At 40.7% G+C, this 23,404-nt stretch overlaps 1 protein-coding gene across 3 annotated transcripts in view; it reads right to left on the reverse strand.

The window, feature by feature from the left end:
• The window catches only part of ADAMTS9 (ADAM metallopeptidase with thrombospondin type 1 motif 9), a 195,313-nt gene that overhangs the window by 72,836 nt on the left and 99,073 nt on the right, over nucleotides 1–23,404 (reverse strand). For all 3 annotated transcript variants that reach the window (XM_027863777.1, XM_027863776.1, XM_027863778.1), the window contains 5 exons: nucleotides 18,209–18,310; nucleotides 17,887–18,054; nucleotides 17,348–17,617; nucleotides 10,870–11,031; nucleotides 7,767–7,943 (listed from right to left, as the gene is read on the reverse strand). In XM_027863777.1, the coding sequence (XP_027719578.1) occupies nucleotides 7,767–7,943; nucleotides 10,870–11,031; nucleotides 17,348–17,617; nucleotides 17,887–18,054; nucleotides 18,209–18,310 (879 nt within the window). The remainder of the gene's footprint in view (nucleotides 1–7,766; nucleotides 7,944–10,869; nucleotides 11,032–17,347; nucleotides 17,618–17,886; nucleotides 18,055–18,208; nucleotides 18,311–23,404) is intronic.

Here is a 23,404-nt window from a genome sequence, read left to right on the forward strand (position 1 = left end):
TTTAGCATTCTTAACACTATTTCCCTCTCTATCATATTCTGTCAGGCCACAAGCTTTTATCTATCCCATTCTTCAACCAACTAGTATTTATTCAACTCCTTTTGTATGCCAGATTTTATGTTAGGTGTTGTGGATACAAGAACTATACAAGAATTCTTGTGGATATAAGAATGTGCTAATGGCAATTTGCGATGTGTTTTTTTTGGGGGGAGGGGCCATGCAGGTTGGATTACAAGAGTAAAACTCAAAATGTTATTTCACTTTTATTTTTCTCTAAACAGCACCTGAATCCCAGTAGTTTTAGCTTAAAAAGGAGGTGGAATGAGAATGGGGAGATGGCAAGGTAATAAGAGAAAACTTTTGATTCTTCCTTCCCTTCTTTGTCTCAATCAAATCCATCAACTCCAGTCTTTTTCTTCTTACCAGCTTAGCTTGGAATAAACTGCCACCCCTCCCACTCGACATTCCAAAATTCTTCTCCATTCCCATTGCCTCCACAAAGGCTATCCCAGTGACGTGAATCAGCAAGCAAACATACTCTCCCTCAGAGTCAAACAACCAACCTCTTTCCTTCAGCCCACGTAAAACTGCAAAAATAGAAAAATGCAGGCGGCGGGGCTGGGTGGGGGGGGGGGGGAGGGATACCAGTGAGACTGCTATGAAATGTCACTTTGTAGGAGGGAGGGATTATGCCTTTGAGATGCATGTCATTGCCTCGGGGCCTCAAAAAATACTTGATTACTAATTCTGACAAATTATACCTAATCCAAAGAAACTGAGGCCATATGCTGAGTAGACTGGATGGGGGTAAAGCTCGAAGACTCAGTAATAACTTTATAGTAAATTCTGCAAACATTTATTGAACACTTAGATGGAAGCTACCATACTAGGGATTTAAAAATGACTAAAGCATGGTTGTCTTCAAGGAGCTCCTACATACTACTAACTTCCTAAAGAGCAATTCTATAATCACTTTTGGTTACCTATTTCGGAAGAGGATGAGAGGGTTCTTTCTATTTTTAAAGCCTAGGATTCTGTATTTCTCTCACTTTGGTTATGAACACTGAATATGCCTTTTCTCAGAAAAGAGAATGTACCTATCACAAAGGCACTGAAATTTCTGTTTCCTTTATCCCACCTTTGTATTTCTTAGGTTCAAAAAACATACATGAAAACACAAAACAATGCTCCTTTATGAATATTATATATGAAAAAAGTCTAAACATTGGCTTAATGCTAATATAAATTAGCCTACTACCTAGAAAGATCTGGCCAATGTTAAATTCTATAAAGAAAAAGAGATAGGGTTTCCCATTACCTAGATTTAAAAGAAGACTTTTCATCTACGTTTGTGAAGTATCAATTAATTTTGTTCTTAAATAGAAGTGCTAATTTAGTGATAAGAATGTGTAAAATTCTTGTTCTGTCATCTGAGAGCCAACGTTAAAATTAGTCAAGTATTGTTGATTTGGGGTGAATGTTGGATTTCACCCACATCTTCAATATTTTCTACATTCAAAGTTTTAAAAGTTCACTAAGGAAGAGAATCCATTTCCATATGACCTCAGGATAGTCAATCTGGTTATTTCAAAGATTTGAATGGGATGGCCAGTCAAGTTAGTCAAGGGCTGAGGGAAATGAATGACAAGGGCCACCTTTTGTCTCCAATCCCCAAGCCTCCCCCGGGTGGCATTAAGTAGGATTCCACTTTCATACTTTTAGCTTTCAAGCTTGCATTGTGTTTGGAAGGGAGAATGTCAACATGTGGGATTGTGGTTAGCTTATAGCCCTATGACAGTCAATGAGCACCTTACATGTACTGATTTTTTTTCCCTAAGGAGAATTCACTTCCTTCCAAGAAAATATTGACTTGACCCTAATTTATCAGACAAAAAAAAATCTTAACATTGAGAGTTACCATGAAATCAATATTTCAATCCATTAAAGATCTATGACTTCATTGGGACAGGAATCCATCCACCAATACTGATTGCAACAGGTCTATAACTGAGTAGGTAAGTCTTAGAAACTTACCTGAAGTTCTCAGAGTTTACGTGATTTGTCCATGGTTATATAGCTAATAAATCCTGCCTGTAAAAAGCAGGATTTGAACACAGGTCTTCCTAACTCAAAAGGTTATAGATTTAGAATTGGAAGACACCACATCAAATCTCCCCATTTTGTGTATAAGGACATTGAGACCTAAGAAGATTAAAGTGACTTGTTTAAGGTCTTAGATGTAGTAAGCATCAAAGGCAGGATTTGAACCAGATTCTCTGATTCTAAAGCCAGTGGTCTCTCCATTGTACCATTTATTCTGCCACACTGCCTTGCGTCTGAAGCATCCCTGAGGAAATAATTATTTTTCTTCTTTTTCTCAAAAGGACATGCTCTTGTACACCTTTTCTATTTATCCTATTTTGCGAGCTACTCTTTTTTAAAAAATAAATGTGTCTCAAGTGAATGGAAATGAAAGCCGAGATATGCCTTAAACCTTTTTCTGTTATTTGAATACAAGAAACAAAGTATTTTTATAACCTAATCAAATTCATGCATGGTAGGCATATGGAAAAGGTGGCCGATAGTCTTTCTATGCTCTGGAGTCATTCTTCCCAACCAAATGTTGCCCACCAGCTATGGCTTAAGATTATCAACATGAGCACAATAAGAAATTCATGAATATTTTATAGTTGAGACCCAAAGAATCAGTACGATGAGTAGTAGAAAAGAAAAACCAACAAAATGTTTGGCCCCCAAATTTGTTTATATAATCGAGTACCATTTCGAAGTCAGAAATATTTAACGTATACAACGTATACAAATGAAACTCTCATATTACATGAAAATTGCCATTTGGTTACTCTGATTTCTTGGGGGAGGGGGTAGAATTTACAAAATGCAGATGTATCTTTTTTATTAGCTCCAAGGAAATATTTACATGCATTTCTGATTACATTCTACTTGTCTTTGAAGGCTGCCAAGAAACACTGATTCTTAAACATGGTATATGAAATTAAATAACAATGTTGGAAAAATAAATATGTTTTATTACATATAAATACATAGAAATCTATATTGCTCAGGATAGTCAGGCAATATTAGGTTCAGTTGTTTTTTTAAAGGTGTTCAAAAATATGATAGTAAAAATATTTACAATCTTCTTTTTTTAATAACTAGAAGCAGTGAGGTGATTAAAAACACCAAAGTCAAACTTTTCCCTCATACTACATACAGTAGTTGCACACTTTAACATGAAAATGAGGTAGGCACAAATCCATAAGTCAGCTAGGGAGCAACCCAAGCCCAGTTCTTTGGCCCTTAAAGCTCATCAGTTCTATTATCCAAGTTGATAAGTATCAATTCAAAGGCACCTAAACCAGACCTCAGTCACAGAAGAGTTTATAGGTTTGTCATGAACAACTGACCTAAGCGGTTTCTACTGGTATAATGAAGTCTATGCAGGGAAAGCCTAGGGAATAGTCACAGACCCATTCTGTGCCCTCATTCACCTTAATTACAAACATGAATCCATTATCTTGGCATTCTAGAATTCTGATGGTTCTACCATCTCCTGACCATGCTTCCACTATCTAGAACTCTCCAGAGGACTTCCTCCAGGAATCATCAAGCATACTCATTAGTACGCCTCTCCTTCCCAGGGATTAGGGGTAGGGGCTTTCTCCCATTGTAGTCTCTCCAGAACCCAGAATTCAATAATAAAACATTATCAGAAACTTGAAGAGAACTTTTTGCAGATGAATTTCTTTAAATATTTTTGGCATCTTTTCTTCAAGAAGACGCTAAACTTGGGTACCCAGATTCTAGAGAGATTTAAGCCATGCCTCATAAGCCCCTTCACCTCAGGGGACCTAGGCTAGAGAATCTAAGGCCCTATTTGACAAGCCTGGTGGAAAGGTTTGGAAGAGTTTGCAGCCTGAAGCTATGCCCATATCTTTAAGTTACTGAAAACTTTTGCACACAAGGAAGCCTGGAGGAGTGATTTTTTTTTGGATAGATTCCATTTTGTGGGCGTAATTTTGGAGAGAAAGCACAGCTCTGAGAAACTAATGGTGAGACTCGGTCACTTCCTGAAACCTGCTGAAAGCCCTATTTCAAAGCAACGTGTTATCACCTCAAGTAGAGTATTGGCAAGATTGGCAATTCTGATTATAGAAACACCAAACATAAATGCCTATAGCAGGTTTATGGCTATTGGTAGAACTGACTGAGGTACGAATCAATTTAGAGTTGGGAAGAAATATTACCATACCACCCACAGAAATGAACATCAAGTCTGCCATGGGAATTTGGAATAACAAAAATCTATTTAGGACAATCTGTTCATAACCAATGTAGCTATTAGAATAAAGTATTTTACATTTTAAGCTTTTAAAATTGTGATTAAAACCACGATGTCTCACTTGTTACCGAGGTGGTAAGTAATTTTAAAGATGCACACGGACAATGGTCACTTTACCTAGAAAGCCACTTGAGTTTTTAAAGCACTTTTAACATCAATGTTAGCTGTTCACGTATGTGAACAAATAAGGACACATATCCATTTCTGTGAATGAAGGTAACAAAGCACCATGTTTCTCCTGCAATGCCAGTGTTTCAGAAAATAGTGAGCAGTTGCAAAAACATTTCAATTCAATATCACAAATTATACATTTTAAAATCGATTAAAGCAATACACATTTCTAATGTCTAACCTAAATGTTAATGCTTAAGTCTCTCCTTATACATGAATGGATGTGAGCCTTAGCAAAGCAGTCTAGCTGTTCCTAGAGGGGATCAGGAGAGGCAGTGAGCCTCGGTGTGGAGAGCCACGCCATCAAGACTTGCATTCGAGATCCAGTTCTAGGTCTTGGTCTAGAGTTAAGCCCCAAGATAAGAAGCAGAATTGTGGAGTAGATAGAAAGTTGGTCTCAAAGACAGGAAGGCATGGATTCAAATCCTGCCTCTGACACATCCTGGCCACGTGACCCTGGGCGAGTTAACAGCATTTGAGGCAAGTCTTGGACTCTAAGTGGAAGAGAAGACGCTGACCTGCATAGGTAAAAGGAGTTGCCTCATCTGGGCGTTCCCTACACTACTGAAATCATAAATAAGGGTGCCAATTAGAAAACTAAATGCTTTGGTTAGATAATGTACTAAAAATCCATCCATTTGGGAGCACCAGAAATGGAAGAGATACACAAAGCGGGTGAGGGAGGAAGCTGGCAATGTTTGGGACATATTCCCTTCTACTTACTAAAAACATTAAGTCTACAGTCCCTAGGTCCTTATCTTTGGAGCAAATTGTGGAAATCTGAGGAGTAACTTAAGCTTGGGCCCCACTGAAGTGACATTTTTCAAGGATTTGTACAAAGTATTAACTAGCTATGAGACGATGGGAAAAAGACTCTGTGCTTCTCTATGCCTCAGTTTTCTTAATGGTAAAAACAAGAGGCTGGAGCAAAAAACCCCTCTCCCTTCCTCTTCTAATACACAATGATTTTATGAAGTTCTTCCCCTCCCCTCTTCTGTTTTCCCAAATAAGTTCTTTCTGTGTAGAATAAAGTACGAAGATTTATTTATGGAACTAAAGGGTATATAGCTAGGGTAAACATAGATCTATTCTCCAAATCATGGGAAAAGTGAATTCGGGACTACCCACCCTCCACCTTAAAGCTTGAAAGAGGAAATTTTGAAAATCAAGGGTTAGCTAAATTTATGGAACTCATGCTAAGAGGTCATAAGTACATGCTAAAAATAAACTCAAGCATGCAGGATTATCTAGTAAGGGACCTAGGGATGACTGATCCTCATATTTCTAAGTCAGTATCATGGAAGACGTCATGATCTTCCACAAAGCATCCCTCGGTCCCATTGTCAGAAGCCAAATAATGCTAGGGGGGAAGACCACTGATCTGTAGATTTCAGAGAGTCAATGGCATTTCAGATCCTCTTCTTAGGCATTTGTCAAGAATTCTATGCTCACAATTCAGCTAATGGTAAATAAGGTTACATTCTAAATCTTTTAGGCTTGGACTTATTCTAAGTACTGTATTTACATAACCAGCGCTTATAACTTCATCTCAGAGACCAGAGTCATTACGTCTTCAGAAATGACATGAAGTACCAGTGATGTCCATAAGTGGGCCCATCATGTGACTTACTTCGTAACTGCTGAGAATATTTCTCATAAACATTCTGAGTTAAAAAAAAACAAACCATAATCTAACAACAATTCAATATAATACTAAATCTGAGTTTAGTGCAAATACTGTCTTCATGTGAAAATCTACTGCATTTACTGAGCAACCATCCCAGATTGCAGGTGTCTCTCCTTCCCCCCCCCATTGTACAATTTACTTAAGTGAAATACTATATTTACACAGTCATTGATTCTGTTTACAAAGAGCTGTGCATAGAATTTACACTGGCACATTTGTCAGTAGGAACAGAAGCCTAGAATCAGAAAGGAAAAATGGTAATACTGTCTTAATATAAGAGAAAACATTTGAGGACATCTCAACAACCACCAAATCGCCAGCTCTACAACCATGTTCACTTTTCTTTATAGATGCGGATCCATTAAGATTGTGGTCAAGATGGGGGTGGAAACATCTCAACAGTCCCAATATCACCAGTTTCACCATTGTGTTCGCTTTGCTCTGTATACTCTTGACAATCAAGGAGACAGTGGTGGTGGGAGAAGGCGGAAAGTCAAACTGGTTTGACTGTCTTAAGACAGGTGAAAACATTTGGAGAATCTTGACAGTCACCAAGTCACCAGTCCCCCAACCATGTTCGTTTTGCATAGTTTGAAGGACAGCCTCAATAATCATTAAGAGCAGATGGGAGGAAAAGCGGTGATACTGGTTTGACTGTCAACATAAGCACAAACATTTGGGGCATCTAGCCTGCCCCTGAATCCTTGATTCTACTATCATCTTCACTTTGTCTGTTTTATAGACAACAGTCTCAGTAATCACTAAGCCTGTCACTCTGCACAGTCACTCAAGGTAAAAAAATAAGGGACACAGGCTATCATCAGAGAGTGGAATCCAAATTTGCTTTGGCTTCAATAAGCAGATTATTACCCTATTCAATCACAAGACAAAAAGAACCACAAAAAGTTCAACTTGTACAAAAGATATTCAAACAAAAACTACCAGTATTTAACTTTGGAAAAGAAAAATTTTGAGCTCATCTTCAGTCTGCCAAAATCAGAAAATTTTTTTTTGTTTTTAATATACCATAAGAGATCCACCACCAAAGGACTTGCTAACCGGATGATGTCTTTTTTTTGGGTGGGGGTGTTCATACTAATTCATGAAACTTTCTATTGAAGTACAGATGGGGTCATAGTCTACATGGATGGATAGGGGAGGATGGGCTTGTACTGATGAAGTCATAGAGGTACAATGAAATGTACATCCCATAGTTGCTACTGGGTATAGTGTATAAATGTGAAATTGTGGACTATATTCTTCTTTGTTTTAGTTAAGTCCTTTATGACATGTACTTGCCCTTTTGAGCCAAGAAGGGGGAAGGGAACTCATTGTTAAGTTCTCTCTCTGGTGCATCTAAAAGGCCCTAGTGACCTGACGGAATTACCATCCCTTCCACTATAACCAGTCAAAGAGGCTCTGGCAGACACAAAACAGCATCTGTCCCAGTGGCTTTTCCCCAAACACCAGAGCACAGGGCATGGCTACTTAGATGGGTTACGGAGCACCTAGACACCAACGAACAAACATTAAGATTTAGGGCCGTACCGAGCTCCAAGGGCCAGAATTCCATCTCGCATCTTGAGGACAAGAATGAGTATTGCACTGCTCTCGATCTGGGGGTTTATCCAGAATTTCACAGCTCAGGTCTGTAAATCTTTCCCCATCGGGACGTTGGCAAGCCACCAATCTAGTCCGTGTTCCTCCACCACATGGCTTTGTGCACTGAAAGGCAATGGAGATGGGTGAAGATCATCGCAACCACAAACAGGGGATGCAATGGCAATTTCTCAGCCACAATGGAAGCCCATGATAACAGAGGACAGGCAGGTGTTTGATCAATAAGGCCATCCTTTGAATGGAGAATATGAAGGTCTCCACCAACGTTCTACTCTAATGTCTCCTTTTGATATGGAAGTGACCTGAGGGCTAGAGGGCTAAGCCAGCAAACACAGGCTTTAGTGGGTCCTGACAAATTAGAAAGGTATATATGTACTTCCTAGACAAACTCTGGGATTATTGTCTAAAGATAAGCCAACCTAAGTTCAGGTAGGACCATCACTAGCATGTTGGTAACCAGATGATGGAATTTTTTTCCCCAACCACAGCACCTCAAGCATGAACCTGCTTGCCACCTGCAGGGGTGGAAAGAACATTGGAATTCTTTAAGTACAAAACACTATGGGCAATAGTTTCCCATTGCAATTCACTGCCTTTCCTTTGAGATCAACATAAACAGAAGGTCACCCGACTAAAGGTGAAGGGAGACTTTATGTGATAGGACCCTAGATTTAGAGCTGAAAGGGACCTCAGAGGGCATAGGGTCCAAACTCCTCAGTTTAGAGTTGAAGGAAGTAAGATTCAGGGAGCTGACTTGCCCAAGGTTTCACAAGAAGTGCCAGAGAGGAGATCTGAACTCAGTACCTCTGACTCTAGAACGTTGGCTCTTTGCTTTGTGCCAAAACTTTCTAATACTATCTAAGAATAATCTAAGCATATACAACTAAGAATTGCCAACTATTTCAAGGAATTCCTTATTCCAATATCTAATATTATCTTTAGGATTCCATCAAATGGTTTTGAAGCTGACTCCATTTCCCTGAATACTGCATTCCGCAATGTTGAATAAGCAAACTGGTGGGAATGTGAAGGGACGTTCTAATTTCTGATGAAATCAAAGCCTTTTGATACAGGAACACAATTGTGCCTCTTGGATGACAGGGCTAGGGAGAAAGGGATTTCATTTCCCTGATGTCATGACATCAGGAGCCAGGCCTCCCACAGAAACGGCATTCTCTGGCTGGTGATGACAACATAAATCACACACAACTCTTGATTCTTTTGTTGGTTCTGCAATAGCAGAAGCCCTGTCATAATCCCAGGGGAGAAATCTGTGGCAGAGAAGGGTTGGCTTCTCCGAGGAGCTCAGGGAAACTGGCAGTATGTACATACGATGCCAAGAAGAGGTTCCTCTTCTGTTTTCCTAACAGTCTGCCAATACGAGCTGATAGAGGCCCATCAAAATCTTGACTGCTGCTTGTGGCTTATTAGTTACATGTTTAACACAACTGAACATAAACAAATGATTTTAGGGAGGCGAGTGTTCAAAATGATTACCCACTGGGCTCAAAGGGTTTCAGGTGTACTTTGTCACGGTTTTTCCAACCTTCAATCCTCATATTTATTACATAAAATGTATAGTTAAGACAAGAGAACTCAACAAGTTCTCTTTGTTCTATCCTGTGAATTCAAAAGTTGCTAGAAATGGGCTTAGGTACTTCAAGACAAACTTTCATGTCCCAGCAAATTAGAATTTTGAACAAACAACAGCTGAGGAGTTAAAAAATAGAAGGTGCATTAATAATTATTCACTCCAAAGTGCAAAACACAGTTCAGATGGGAATAATCGCACTGCATGTATTAAAGCTTTCCAAATTCAGAATATTGGGTTTGTTCTGAACCCAGAGAAGCCATGAACAGAAGCAGCACACTGCATGAAGGGAGATGGGTTGAAGTCAGGGGATTGGGGTTGAAACCCTAGTTCTGCCCTTTACTACTCTATCACCCTGGACAAGTCCCTGGATCAACCTGGATCTCGGTTTCCTCGGCTGTAAAATAAGGGGATTAGAGGCTAGATGGTTTCTGGGGTTTCTTCTCACCTTGGTTGAGGATCATGAGAATCTATGATTGGATGAAAAAGTAGGCTTAATACTCAAATAAAAAGAAGACTTGAGAAAAAGATTTACTCACTAAAGAAAATAAACTCTGGGAATACTTTAAGCCCATTAATAATGAGGCAAAAGTCAATACTACTCCAGTGAGTATTTTCATACATTAACTACTAATTACTCATTTAATCATTAAAACACTTTTAAAAGGCCACAAGTGGTTGGCTGCTGTATCTTCCTGAAAGATCCAGAAAAATTGCTGATAATTCAAGATTTTTGCCTTAATGATCCAAATGAATGATTTTAATAAGAACAACAATGACAGAGCTGACACATAGCTTTAAAGTTTGCAAAGCTCTTTACATATACTGTTTCATTTGACAATCCTGTAAGGCACATAGGGAAGGTAGTATCATCCTCATTTTACAGATGGGAAAAGGGAGGTAATATCATCCCCACTTTGCTACAGATAAAGAAACATAGGTTAACAGGCTTTGAGGGAGGGTGCTGTCTTTTTATTCCCCTAACCTACTAAAGGTCTTTCAAACAGTAGGAGCTTCATAAATACTTGGTTGATTAGTAAATGCCAGAGGCAGAATTTATAGGTGTTTGCACCTCATTTAAAATGTATAACCTATAGGAAAGAAAGCCTAATTTAGTAGAAAGACAATTGGTCACAGAGTCAGGAAGAACTTGATTTAATTTTTTCCTTTGCCATGCAATGGCTGTGTAACTATCTCTTAATGCCTGCCCCTAGGCAGCTCTCTAATGAGATAAATTACAGGGGTTGGCAACAGGCATCCCTGTAGAGCTATTCCTTGGAGGTAGGTTCCAACTGGAATGAAATCTCAGGTCTTGACTCCCCCCTGGGACTGTCTCCACACCTTCCCCACCCCAATCAAACCAACAATGGGACAATTAGCCTGGAATGACTGATACCACTTCCATCAACAAAGTAAACAGAAGGCAGTAGGTAATCTCACCTCTCCCCAGTTGCCATAAGCCCACTGAGGACAGGGGCCAGATTCACAGGATCTCTGCTCATCAGGTTTGAGTCTCTCCGCACAATCATTTGCAGCATATCCATTTTCATCTTGACAGACGACGACTCGCCGCTGGAACCCACCAGCACACGTACTAGAGCACTGAAGAAATCAATTCAAGAAATTAATCCATATCCCTGACTACCAAGAAGAGGTAACTTCAGGTGATGGACTGATGGGATGAAGAGTATCCTGAAAATTGACAAAATGATGGGAAGCCATCATTGAGAAAACCACTGTAGTCTACACGCTGCTGAGTAACTCTAAGCACCCTGAGGGCAAGAGGCATGTTTTATACTTTTTCTAAACATTTAGGCAATTCGAATGTATGGGAGGGCAGGCATTCAAAAAAAGGGTTGTGCAACTATAAATGAAAAGCTTAACAGCTAATTCCAAATAACTGAAAAACCAGTAAGGATCCTGGAAAAATAGAAAGTGAAACTAGCATTTGGTCACTTACTACCCGAGTCATTTTGGGCAAGTCTCTTTAACTGCTCTGGGTCTCACTTTCTTTATCTGTAAAATGAGAGGGTTGAACCAGAGGTTCTCTGAGATCCCTTCCAGCTAATATCTCGGATCTTATGGAAAAGTAGGTTTAGTACTTGAATGAAGAGTAATAACTGAAGCAAGCATTCTTTGGGAGTACTTTAAGCCCATCTGTAAAGAGACTGATTCCAAGCCTGTTAAGGCTTGTTTCTTCAAAAGTTAACAACTCATCTAATCATTAAAACACTTCTTCCTAAAATGCAGTGCTCTGCACTACCATGGCAGCCAGACCATCCCCTCCTAGTCCTGAACATATGGTAAGATGTAGTCAATGGAGCTGGTGAACTGCATTTGCTTACTTGTTTTTCTTTACTACATGGGAGGAATCAGATTGTGTGTTGTGTGTGGGGGGGGGGAGGGGGTATGTAGTGCAGACAGAAGCATCTATCCAAGAATGACTATGATAAAAAAAGGCATTTTTTTTAAAAGGGGGGGAGGGAAAGAAAACTTTTTTTCTCTGTTTTTTTCAAAACACGATCACATTTATTGTTTCATGTCATCTTCACAGCATCTTTCTGAAAGGTCAAGGGGATAAGATTAAAAAAAAAAAGATTTTGTCATTCAAAACTCCAAGTGTTTATATCGACTCTGCTCTCTACTCCACTGCTGGGATTCCTTTACAACCAACGGGCCAAATCCTGCACTTGGTGAATATCTAGTGGTTGAAATGAAGCTTCCATGTCAAGTTACTTAAGTATGGAAAGAAAGGGCTGTTCTTCACAATGATCACATTACCACACCCAGAGGTTCTGGCTTTAAAGTTGGAGGATCTGGCCTGCAATCCTCACCCAGCCATTTATCATTGTATAACCTTGGGCAAGTCAGTTAATATCACTGGGACTTGATCTTTCCCTCTGTAAAAAGAGGGCTGGATGAGATGACCTCTAAGGTCCTTTCTAGGTTTAAATCAATGAGCAGGTAAGGGAGCTTTAATATAATGCCTGTGACTACCTGTTTTCTTTCCAACCCTTTCCCAATGTTTCATAGTAGTAGCTCATTACGTTTTCACTTCTCCAAATATGTTCTGGTCAAATCCATATGGTCAGATCTCCCTCCAGAAACATTTGATCCTCATTATTTCCCATCATGCTTTTCATAGACCCAACAATGCACTATAGTAACTTCCCATGCTGTCTTTGCATAGCTTTCTCATTTTATCTGCATCTCAGGAGTATTTTCTCCTTTGCATAATTTCCTTATCTTTCTAAACTCTCTATGTGTTTGCTAGCTCCCCCTCTTCAAACTAGCCTGATTCACCTATAAAAGAACCATCTGTTACAAAAGCAACCCAGTTCCCAAGATCCTACAAGCCTTGAGTGGAATCAGCAACAATTTCGAGGTCTTTGTTCAGATATTGAATTTTTAAGCCTTATCTAACCCCACACAAATGCTATTATTTTGAAACAGCAAATATCATTACTTCTCTAGCTTCATCTCACACCAAAGTATTTCTTTCCCTCCCTCGGTCCTCTTGCCCATTGCCATTAGCTGCTGTTGGAAATTACAGTCCTTGCCCTCTCTGGTCAAACAGGGGTTGTTTTTGTTTTTAAATTGTTATCTTCAACACCAGTTTACATATGCTGTAGATTATTATTTTTCACTAGGGAATCAATCTGATATGAACAAATGTGTTTGTGTATGTGTTTGTACTGTCCAGTTCACATGAATCCCATGTTATATCTCCAAAGAATTTTGGTCTATATGCTATGGATGGCCTTCAAAATACTGGTGTTTGTGATTTTTCAGATGCCTCTCCCATCTTGGCCAGTTCTAGAAACAAATGAAATTAACTCTGACATTGGGTATGGAAAAGATGGACCACGCTGGGGCTCTTCTGGCCATGCCATCTTGTGCAACTTTACAAACCAAAACACCACTCTTTGTCCACCGCTTCCTATATGTGTTGGAATATCCCCCATTAGAATGCAAATCCTTGAGGGAAATGAGCTTTGTATTTGATAGTTGTGTCCCCAGCACTTAGTACAGTTCCTCTGCTTTGCCCTCCCCTACTCTCACCTCCTCTCCTCTCCTCTCTCATCATCCTTCCTTCCCTCCCTCCTGTCCTATCTTCTCCTCTCCTCCCCAATCCTATCTTCTCTTCTCCCCTCCTCTCCTCTCCAGCTCTTATCCTCCCTTCTCCTTCCTTTCCTTCTCACCCCTCCCCTCCTCTCTTCTTCTCTTCTATTCCCCACTCCTAACCACTCTTCTTCCCTCCTCTCTCCTCTTGTCCTACCCTCTCCTTTCCTCCCCCCCTCTTTTTTCCTCTCCTCCCTCCCTCCCTTTCATTCAATATAAATACTAAGTAATCTAGTATGAATTCTGAGCCCTGCGTAAATGTGTCAGAAGAGACTCCTTGTCTTTGAGAACTGAAAGACAAACACACTTCCAGTTGTTCCTACATTGATGACACTGCTTATATTTTGACACTCTAAAAAGATGGGGTGGTGGACTGGGAATCAAGAAAACCTGGGTCCATCCCTCAGCTCTGCTACTTAATTCATCTGTGTGTCTGTAGGACATCTTTCCTGCTCTCCCCCTCCCAGTTGTTGGTAGAGCTCAGTAACATAGGGGAGTGTTGAACTTTGAGAGTTCAAATCCTACTTCAGGTACTTACTACCTATGTGACCCTGGGCATGTCACTTAACATCTCACAGCCTCAGTTTCCTTATGTGTAAAATGAGGATAATATATCACCTACCTCAGAGAGTTGTTGTGAGAACCAAATGAGATAAAGTACTTGGCAAACCATGAAGCACTATATAAATGCTAGCTTATTATTTTGTCTTCTTCCACAGATTTATCTTTTTATTTAACACATATGTATATATAGACATGTTGTTTTCTCCTATTTCCTCCAATAGAAAAATGCTCCTCAAGGTCAGAGTGTGGGGTTTGTTGGTTTGTTTCTTTTTAATCTTTGAATCCCTGGCACTTAGCGCAATGCCTGGCACACGTAGGCAGTGAATTAATGCTTGTTAAATGTTTAAGCGATATGTGATCCTGAGGCAGCCATTGATGTCTACGTGCCTCACTCAACTCTGCAGGACTTCAGTAACAGAAATGGAGCCTTCGTGGTGGAATTCTATTAAATCTAGCGCTGGCCTGTATTGCTTATCCTTTGATTATATCCAACTTTATAGAGTTCTCAAGTTGTTTTGGTTCCTTATCTCATCTCTTCAACAAGGCTGTCTGGTTCTCAAGGGCAGTGACACGTCAGATGTTTCCTCCCCGTTTTCCTCAGTGCCCAGCCCAGTATTGCGTGGAGGTTCAGAGCTTTAGTGGAGGAGACGATCTAGTCCAACCCCATCATTGCACTGATGCGAAATCAGAGAAATCAAGTAACTATTTAAATATCTGGGTCGGCCCTGGGCAAGTTGCTTAAATTCTGTGGTAGCAGAGCTGAGATTTGAACTGAGGTCCCCTGACTCCAAGTCAGGGCTCTTTCCATGACTTTACTCTCCAGGGTAGTTGGCAGATACTCAGTAAATTTTTAACTCTTTTGCTTAAGTGTTTATTTAGTCCTTGACCTGCAATTTCATCGGTGTCAGGAACTCCAGTCTCATAGATTTGCCTGGGGACACTCAGAGATTAAATGTTTTAGCCAAGGTCAGATTCAGGAATTTATACCAATGTATGCCCAAATGTCTATCTTACAGCTCTGCTTACAATTCTAACCAGTTTTATTTGACATTCCTTTGGATAGCCACCGTAACTCTGGAACCCAGTGATCCATCCCTCCTGCCAACCAGAACTTTCCTCTGACATTTATAGGTGCTCAGTAATCTGAACACCTGTGATTCTGCTATAAAGCTTCCTGTGCTCCCTGGGTGATCACATTAAAAAAAAAAAAAAAGCCTTTCTGCCACTCTCTCTCCACATCAGTTAGATGCAAGCAAGACTGATGGAAGCATAAGGGAACACTATCGTCCCATCAACTGATCCTTTGACGAGAAGGCTAGAGCTCTGGAGAGCTGCACTGTTCGCAAGTGAGTTGCAGACAAGGACTATTTTTCTGCATTCATTTAAAAAAAAAGACGGGAACTCTTCATTCATCCCTTACAAAATGGACTTCCCATTCCAACCATACTTCATTGGTGACTCCAGATTCTTAGTCTATAAAGGCTTTATGAACACTCAGTCATCCTAAGGAGCAGAGCAGAGTAGTTGTGTCAAACCAAAACTGGACAGCCTTACTTAGTTAGGCCTAAAGCCTCTGTGCACAAAGGAGGAAGAATGGGATTGGCCAGTGCTGGAAGAGTCAATGGACCAAATCCTAAAGGAATTGGAAAGCTGCCCAGAGGCAAGGTTTTTAATCCTGAAAGGAAGACAAGGTGGCCGAAGTTGTCCCAAATAATAATTGCATCTTTCTCTGGGGAAGCATTAAGAGCTATCATTAAGATGCATGGGTATGGGTTTTGAATTTCTTGAAACAGGAAGAATCATGGGGTACTCAGAGATTATCTCCATTAGCCACTCTTTAATCCCTCAAAGCCTAAATCCTTTATGACCTATGAAAAGAAAGATAAGGTGGGGGGAGGAGAGAAAAGGGGAGGAAAGAGGGGAAGAAGATCAAAGTCTGGTATGTACAGAACTTTCAGGCAGAAGTATCCTCCCTCCTCTGCCCCAAATAAAGCCAACTTACTGAATCACTCTCATAGCAGAAAACTGACGCCTTTCTTCTCAAGTCCAATGCTCTTCAACCCATTAAGTAATTAGATACAACCATTCAGAGGAAGGCAACAGAATGGATAAGAAACCATTTCTTTAAAAGGTAATTGCATAAAGGTGGCGCAGTGAATAGAGTGCCCCTGCCTGGAGTCAGGACTCATTTCTGTGAGCTCAAATCCGGCCTCCAACACTTACTAGCTGTGTGACCCTGGGCAAGTTGCTTAACCCTGCTTGCCTTAGTTTCCTCATCTGCAAAATGAGCTGGAAAAAAATGGCACACCACTCCAGTATCTTTCTCAAGAAAACCCCAAATGGGGTCACAAAGAGTTAAACACGACAGCAATGACTTCACAACAAGCAATGAGTAAATTCCTACTGTCTTTACACAGGTCAGAGAATAGCTAGGATCACTACATTTTCCATTAAGCTCAACTGTCTCTCCATGAAATAAAGCAGTTTCTTGGTATTTCACTTCATCATTTACTTTTGGTGAGAAAGAGAGAAGAGAGAAGAGAGAGAGGAGAGAGGAGAGAGAAGAGACAGAGAGAGAAAGAGAGAGAGAGAGAGAGAGAGAGAGAGAGAAAGAGAGAGAGAGAGAGAGAAAGAGAATTCCCCAATGCCCATTTCCCTTTGCTAGTTTTAAATATTCTTGCTAATTTACCTGTTCATCATGTCAATCACATTAGCTACACTAGCATTTACCTCCTAATCCAGGGTAATAATCTTCCTCCAGTCCCATAGCCAGCTATGTCATTGTGAGAGTGCATTCATCTTGAAGATAGCAAGGAAGAAAATTGCTTTCATTTCAAACTCTCCTTCTCGAAAAGTTTCCCTCTCTGCTTAATTTCCCCACAGATCAGAGCTGTCAGTCTCTTGGAAGATCTATCATAATCACAGTCCCAATGTCCCCCCTGTGGACCATCAGACCGTAACACTCATCTTACAGCAGAAAGCTCACTACTCCACAGGAGTGATGTCCCTAAAGTCATTGCAACTTAATAGGTGCATGTAAACCCTATCGTGTGGCCAGACATCAGCTCCCACAATTCCGCTTTTATAGTTTGTCTAAATCAAATCAAAATGCACCAGTGCGATTGCATGGAGACCAGAGCAAAACTCTAATGATGCCTTAAGTCAGTTTCCCCAGACTCCACTCACTAGAGTTGAGCCAACGAAGCAGAGAAGTGTCTTTGCGAATACTTACTGCCCCCCAGGGTCCGGTTCTCCACTGATTGCCACTGAGCACATGGGTGCGGCTGGGGTTGGCACTTCTGGAGCGATAGTCCTTATTTTGGAAGGGGTGCTGGGGTAGGTCTCGGTCATGGCTGTGGCGTGGGCAGGGTGACATGGAGCAGTCCTGTTCCGTTTCTGGGATATAATCCACGTCACACTCACTCTGGTCAACTACCTGGTTGCTGTAGTTGACACATACCACCTGCCGAGTCGCCCTACCTTGTCCACAGGACACGGAGCACTGTGATGGACATTCAGAAAGGAAACACGGCCGTCATATGGTCATACGTGGAAGAAAAAAATGTGCATTTTGTGAAGATGGCAAAAGGGTACTGCATGGACACAGACAGCAGCATGATGGTAGTGGGAGGGAAATCACAAAATAAATCCAACTATTATAATCCAGCTTTTGTTAAATGAAACAGGGGTCTCTATCATGTTGATGCCACCACCACCACCTCTGCCCAAACCCAATCACCCCAGCCCCAAATCCATCATTCCCTTGCTTACAGGGCTCCAATCCAAGGCCTTCCACTGCCCACAAGGGGTCACGGCACACACTTCCTTTGCTGATGGCCTAGGGAGGGTAGAACAGGCTTCCTCATCTGCCACTGAGCCCTCATCATCCCTACAGCTGACGTATCTCATCCGGGTTCCTTTTCCACATGTGGCCGAGCACTGGGGATGACAGACATGAAGACATATTGTGAAAACTCTCTCGCTGGGCAGTGGCCCAGTGTTAATAATCACATCCAAAAAAAAGTCCCATCCATCACTCTTCACTCATCCTCTCTCCCCTGCCCCCAACCTCTTCATTCATTCAATTCCTTACTGGAGTCCAAGATCCAAATCTCCATTGGGTTCTTTGAACGCTAGCACTTCTTCTTGCTTCTGGCGCAGCTGGTGGAGGTTGGCAAGGCACTAATTCACAGTCCTATCCATGAAAAGAGCACATGTGAGTTTGGGTGGCTATATTATAGAAACATGTGGAGGAAAGGAATCTTGGAAAGTCTTGAGTCTTCCACTAACAACTTGTGCGACTTTAGACCAGGCCCTTCACACACATCCAGGATTTCAGAATTGAGATGTGCCTTTGTGGCCATCTAGTCCCTACCTGAATGAGAATCCCCTCTATGAGATGCCTGATAATTCTTTAAATCTCACCTTCTAAAAAGGAAGACTCTACCTGATGACCTCCCATGGCAGTCCATACCACTTTTGGACAGCTCCAACTGCTAGCAAGCTTTTCTTGACATCAAGTCTCAATCCGCCTCTTCTGTCCTGTTCCTGTCCTCAGGAGCCAAACAAAACAAGGCAAATTCTGTTCTCATTTGATGGCCCGTCAAATATTGGAAGACTGCACTCATGCCCCTATACCCCTAGTCATCTCTTCTGTAGGCTCACCTTCCCTACTTCCTTCAGGGACTCAAGATCCTATACGATTTTTGATACCCAGCTCTGGCTATTCTGCAGCTGCTCAATGTTCTTGAAATGGGGCTCCCATACTTGAGCACAATAATCTAGCTATAGATAACCATGGCAGAATGCTGAGGGACTCTTACCTCTTTATTCCTAGATACCAGTCTTCTCATAAGGTTGCCATAGCTTTGGAAGCTGGCCATATCATGCTGCTGACACTTGATTAGTTTACAATACACTTAAACTCCCAATTTTTTTTAAAAATGGAGGTAATGGATGCCACCTCCAAAGCATAAAATCCTGTGAGACATCCTCTTCATATAATAAGTTAATTCAGAGGGGGTGGAGCCAAGATGGCGGAGGGAAAGCAGTGACTGTCTTGAGCTCTCTCCCAAAGCCCTCCAAATACCTAAAAAAATGGCTCTAAACAAATTCTAAAGCAGCAGAACCCACAAAAAGACAAAGTGAAACAAATTTCCAGCCAAAGACAGCCTGAATGGCTGATCGGAAAGGTATATTGCGCTGGGTGGGGAGAGGAGCGCAGTTTGGCGTGGGCACGCAGGCCGCAGCGACCCTGGAGCAGGCCTCAGAGGACTGAATCATGGGCAGGTGTGGTGGTTTCCAGACTTCTCAACCCACAAACGCCAAAGACAACTTAGAAGGTCAGTGGGAAAAGTCTGTGACTGCTGTGAGAAAAGAGCTAGGTCTCAGCCGCAAGTCTTGAGCGTGGCCTGGGACAGCAACTGTTTCCTGAGCTTCCGGCCCACAGACTGAGGGGGAATCGAGTGGCTGATCAGAGGGGGATTGCAAGGATCTCTTTGCCACTGCTGAGGCAGGAATCTCTTGCTTTACCAGTGCTTGGATCTGGGTCACAGTTCTGAGGGGCGGTCCTGCGGCGAGGAGGAGCACTGGCATGGTGAAGTTTGTTGTGGCGGTGGAGAGGAAACACCTTGCCCCTTATCATACCACGTTGGAAGAACTGAAAATTTACAGGTACCTAGAAGCACCTCTGAAAACAGCTGTACACACCCCCGAAGCTTGGGACAGTACACTCTTCACATTGGAAGCAGACTTTTACCTTAACAAAGAGTTTAAAACTCAAGTAATTGGCATGAGTAAGCAGCACAAAAAGAGTCAGACTATATTATCTTAATTTGGTGGCAAAGAAGATCAAAACATACAACCATAAGAAGACAACAAAGTCAAAGGTCCTACATCCAAAGCCTCCAAGAAAAATACGAATCAGTCCCCGGCCTTGGAAGAGCTCAAAAGGGATTTTGAGAAGCAAGTAAGAGAAATAGAGGAAAAACTGAGAGTGATGCAAGAAAATCATGAAAAACAAGTCAACAACTTGCTAAAGGAGACCCAAAAAAATACTAAAGAAAATAATACCTTAAAAAATAGCCTAACCCAAATGGCAAAAGAGGTCCAAAAAGCCAATGAGGAAAAGAATGCCCTAAAAAGCAAAATTGGCCAAATAGAAAAGGAAGTCCAAAAGTTTACTGAAGAAAATATTTCCTTGAAAATTAGAATAGAGCAATTGGAAGCTAGTGACTTTATGAGAAATCAAGACACTGTAAAACAAATTCAAAAGAATAAAAAATTAGAAAACAATGTGAAATATCTCATTGGAAAAGCAACTGACCTGGAAAATAGATCCAGGAGAGAGAATTTAAAAATTATTGGACTATCTGAAAGCCATGATCAAAAAAAGAGCCTAGGCATCATCTCTCAAGAAATTATCAAGGAAAACTGTCCTGATATTTTAGAACCAGAGGGCAAAATAGAAATGGAAAGAATCCACCGATCTCCTCCTGAAAGAGATCCCCAAAGGAAAACTCCTAGGAATATTGTAGCCAAATTCCAGAGTTCCCAGGTCAAGGAGAAAATATTACAAGCAGCCAGAAAGAAACAATTCAAGTATTGTGGAAACACAATCAGGATAACACAAGATTTAGCTGCTTCAACATTAAGGGACCACAGGGCATGGAATATAATATTCCGGAGGGCAAAGGAGATAGGATTACAACCAAGAATCACCTACCCAGCAAAACTGAGTATAATCCTTCAGGGGGAAAATGGTCATTCAGTGAAATAGAGGACTTTCAAGCATTCTTGATGAAAAGACCAGAGTTGAATAGAAAATTTGATTTTCCAATACAAGACTCAAGTGGAACATGAAGAGGTAAACGGGAAAGAGAAAATCACAAGAGACTTATTAAGGTTGAGCTGTTTACATTCCTGCATGGAAAGATGACATTTGTAACTCATGAGACCTTTGTCAGTATTAGGGTAGTTGGAGGGGAAAAAGTCATATGTACATATATATAGATATAGATAGATAGAGGGCACAGGATGAGTTGAAAATGAAGGGGTCATATCTGAAGAATAAAATTAAGGGGTGAGAGAGGAATATACTAGGAGAAGGAGAAAGGGAAAGGTAGAATGGGGTAAATTACCCCACAAAAATGAAACAGAAAAGAAAAGACTCTTATAGTGGAGGGGAAATGGAGGAAGGTGAGAGGGAATGAGTGAATCTTATTCTCTTAGGATTTGACTTAAGGAGGGAATAACATACACACTCAATTGGGTGTGGAAATCTGTCTTAACCTACAGGAGAATGGGGGGGGGGGAGAAATCTAACATGTCCTATAGGCAGTAGGAAGGAAAAGGGGAAAGAAAAGGGAGGGGGCTAATAGAAGGGAGGTAGGACTGAGGGAGGAGGTGATCAAAAGCAAAACATTAGTGAGGAGGGAAAAGGAGAAAGGAGAACGAAAAGCATAAATGGCGGGAGGAGGATGAAGAAAAAGACACAGATAGTTATCATAATTGTGAATGTGATATATGAATGTAATGGAATACTATTGTGCTATATAACAAATGATGAACAGGCATACTTCAGATAAACCTGGGAAGACTTGTATGATTTGATGCTGAGTGAAGTGAACAGAACCAGGAGAACATTGTACATAATAACAGCCATGTTGTGCGATGACTAATATTGATAGACTTAACCCCTCTCAGCAATACAAGGATCTAAGACATCTCCAAAAGCCTCATGATGGAAAATGCTATCCGCACCCAAAGAAAGAACTATGGAGTATGAATGCAGATCAAAGCATACTATTTGCTATTTTTTTTCTTCTGTTGTGTTTTGTTTCCTCTTTCTGGTGGTTCCTCCTATTAATTCTACTTCTTACAACATCACTAATGTGAAAATATGTTTAGTAAGAATGTATATGTACAGCCTATGTTAGATTGTGCGCCATCTTCAGAAGGGAGATAGGGAGGGATGGGGAGAAAAATTTTAAACTCAAAAGCTTATGGAAGTGATTGTTGATAAATCAAAATAAATTAATAAACACACACACACAAAAATAAGTTAATTCAATTTAGTTTGTTTGATTAAGTACCTAGGATGTGCAATACAACACACTGGGTATCTGGGATATGAAGGTATAAGATTCAGTTCCTGCCCCCATCAGGGAGGAGGTATCAAAACAAATACACCAATCACTATAATATAAGTCAGAAGAGAAGTACTACAAGAAATATACAAACTACATAGGGTTGAAAACAGGAAGAAATCCCCTTGTAGGTGAAGGAGAACTAAGAAAGAATAAGGGTAGCTCCTTTTTTAAAACTAAGGAAGAAGATTTTGATCTGATACTCATAGCATAGGTAAAACTTCACCAAGTAGAGATGCCCAGGGACCTATTCCTATTCCAGGCAGAGGAGAATGCACGGGCAAAGATGTTGAAAATAGGAGGAATTCAGAGAATCATAGGAAGACTTATATAAACTGATGCAGAGTAAAGAAAGCAGAATGGAAGAATGCATATACAATGACTACAATTATATAATAGAAAGTAACAGGAAAAGGTATCCAGATGTTCATGGCAATGACCAATCTTAGGCTTAGAGAACAAAGGATGAAATATGCATCCTTCCTTTTGGTTAAGGGAGGGGAGGGGAGGGGAGGGGAGTCCTACAGGTGTAGAAAGCATATATATGCTGTCAGACATGGGTCATTTTACTAAGTCCATGGTCAAAAAGTTCTGGATTTGATAAGTATGGATAACATACTTCAAATTTGTAAGACCACAGATTTAGCTAGAAGGGCCCTTAGAACCCTTCTAGTTCTACTTACTTCACAGATAAGGAAAGTTAGATACGGAAAGGTTAAGAGATTTGTCTGGGGTCATACATGTAATACATGCCAGAGGCCAGATATGAACTCAGGTCCTTTGATCTCAAAGCGAGTACTCTTCCAACACCTCCTCTTTATGGTCAGAAAATTCTACATACATCGTGATTCCAAAAACTGAATTGAAATGGAATTTGCTCCATTTTATTGAGCTGGTCTAAAAACATCAGTCAAATTTCATTTGTTTTTTCTTTATAATCATTCTCTTATAGACCGAATTGTAATCAGAAAACCATTACACAGTATAGTATATTCCATATTGCTGAATTAAAGAAAGAGGCAAAGGGTATGTATGACCAATATCCAGTATGGAGGGTAGGGGCTCTTTCTGGATATCTTATCTGGTACAGTATCCAACATGCTCTTGAATGAGGAAGTTTCCATGTACTGAAGTAAATTTGT

Source organism: Vombatus ursinus, unplaced genomic scaffold, assembly GCF_900497805.2.
Source record: "Vombatus ursinus unplaced genomic scaffold, bare-nosed wombat genome assembly UNPS02014773.1, whole genome shotgun sequence".
Lineage (NCBI taxonomy): Eukaryota > Metazoa > Chordata > Mammalia > Diprotodontia > Vombatidae > Vombatus > Vombatus ursinus.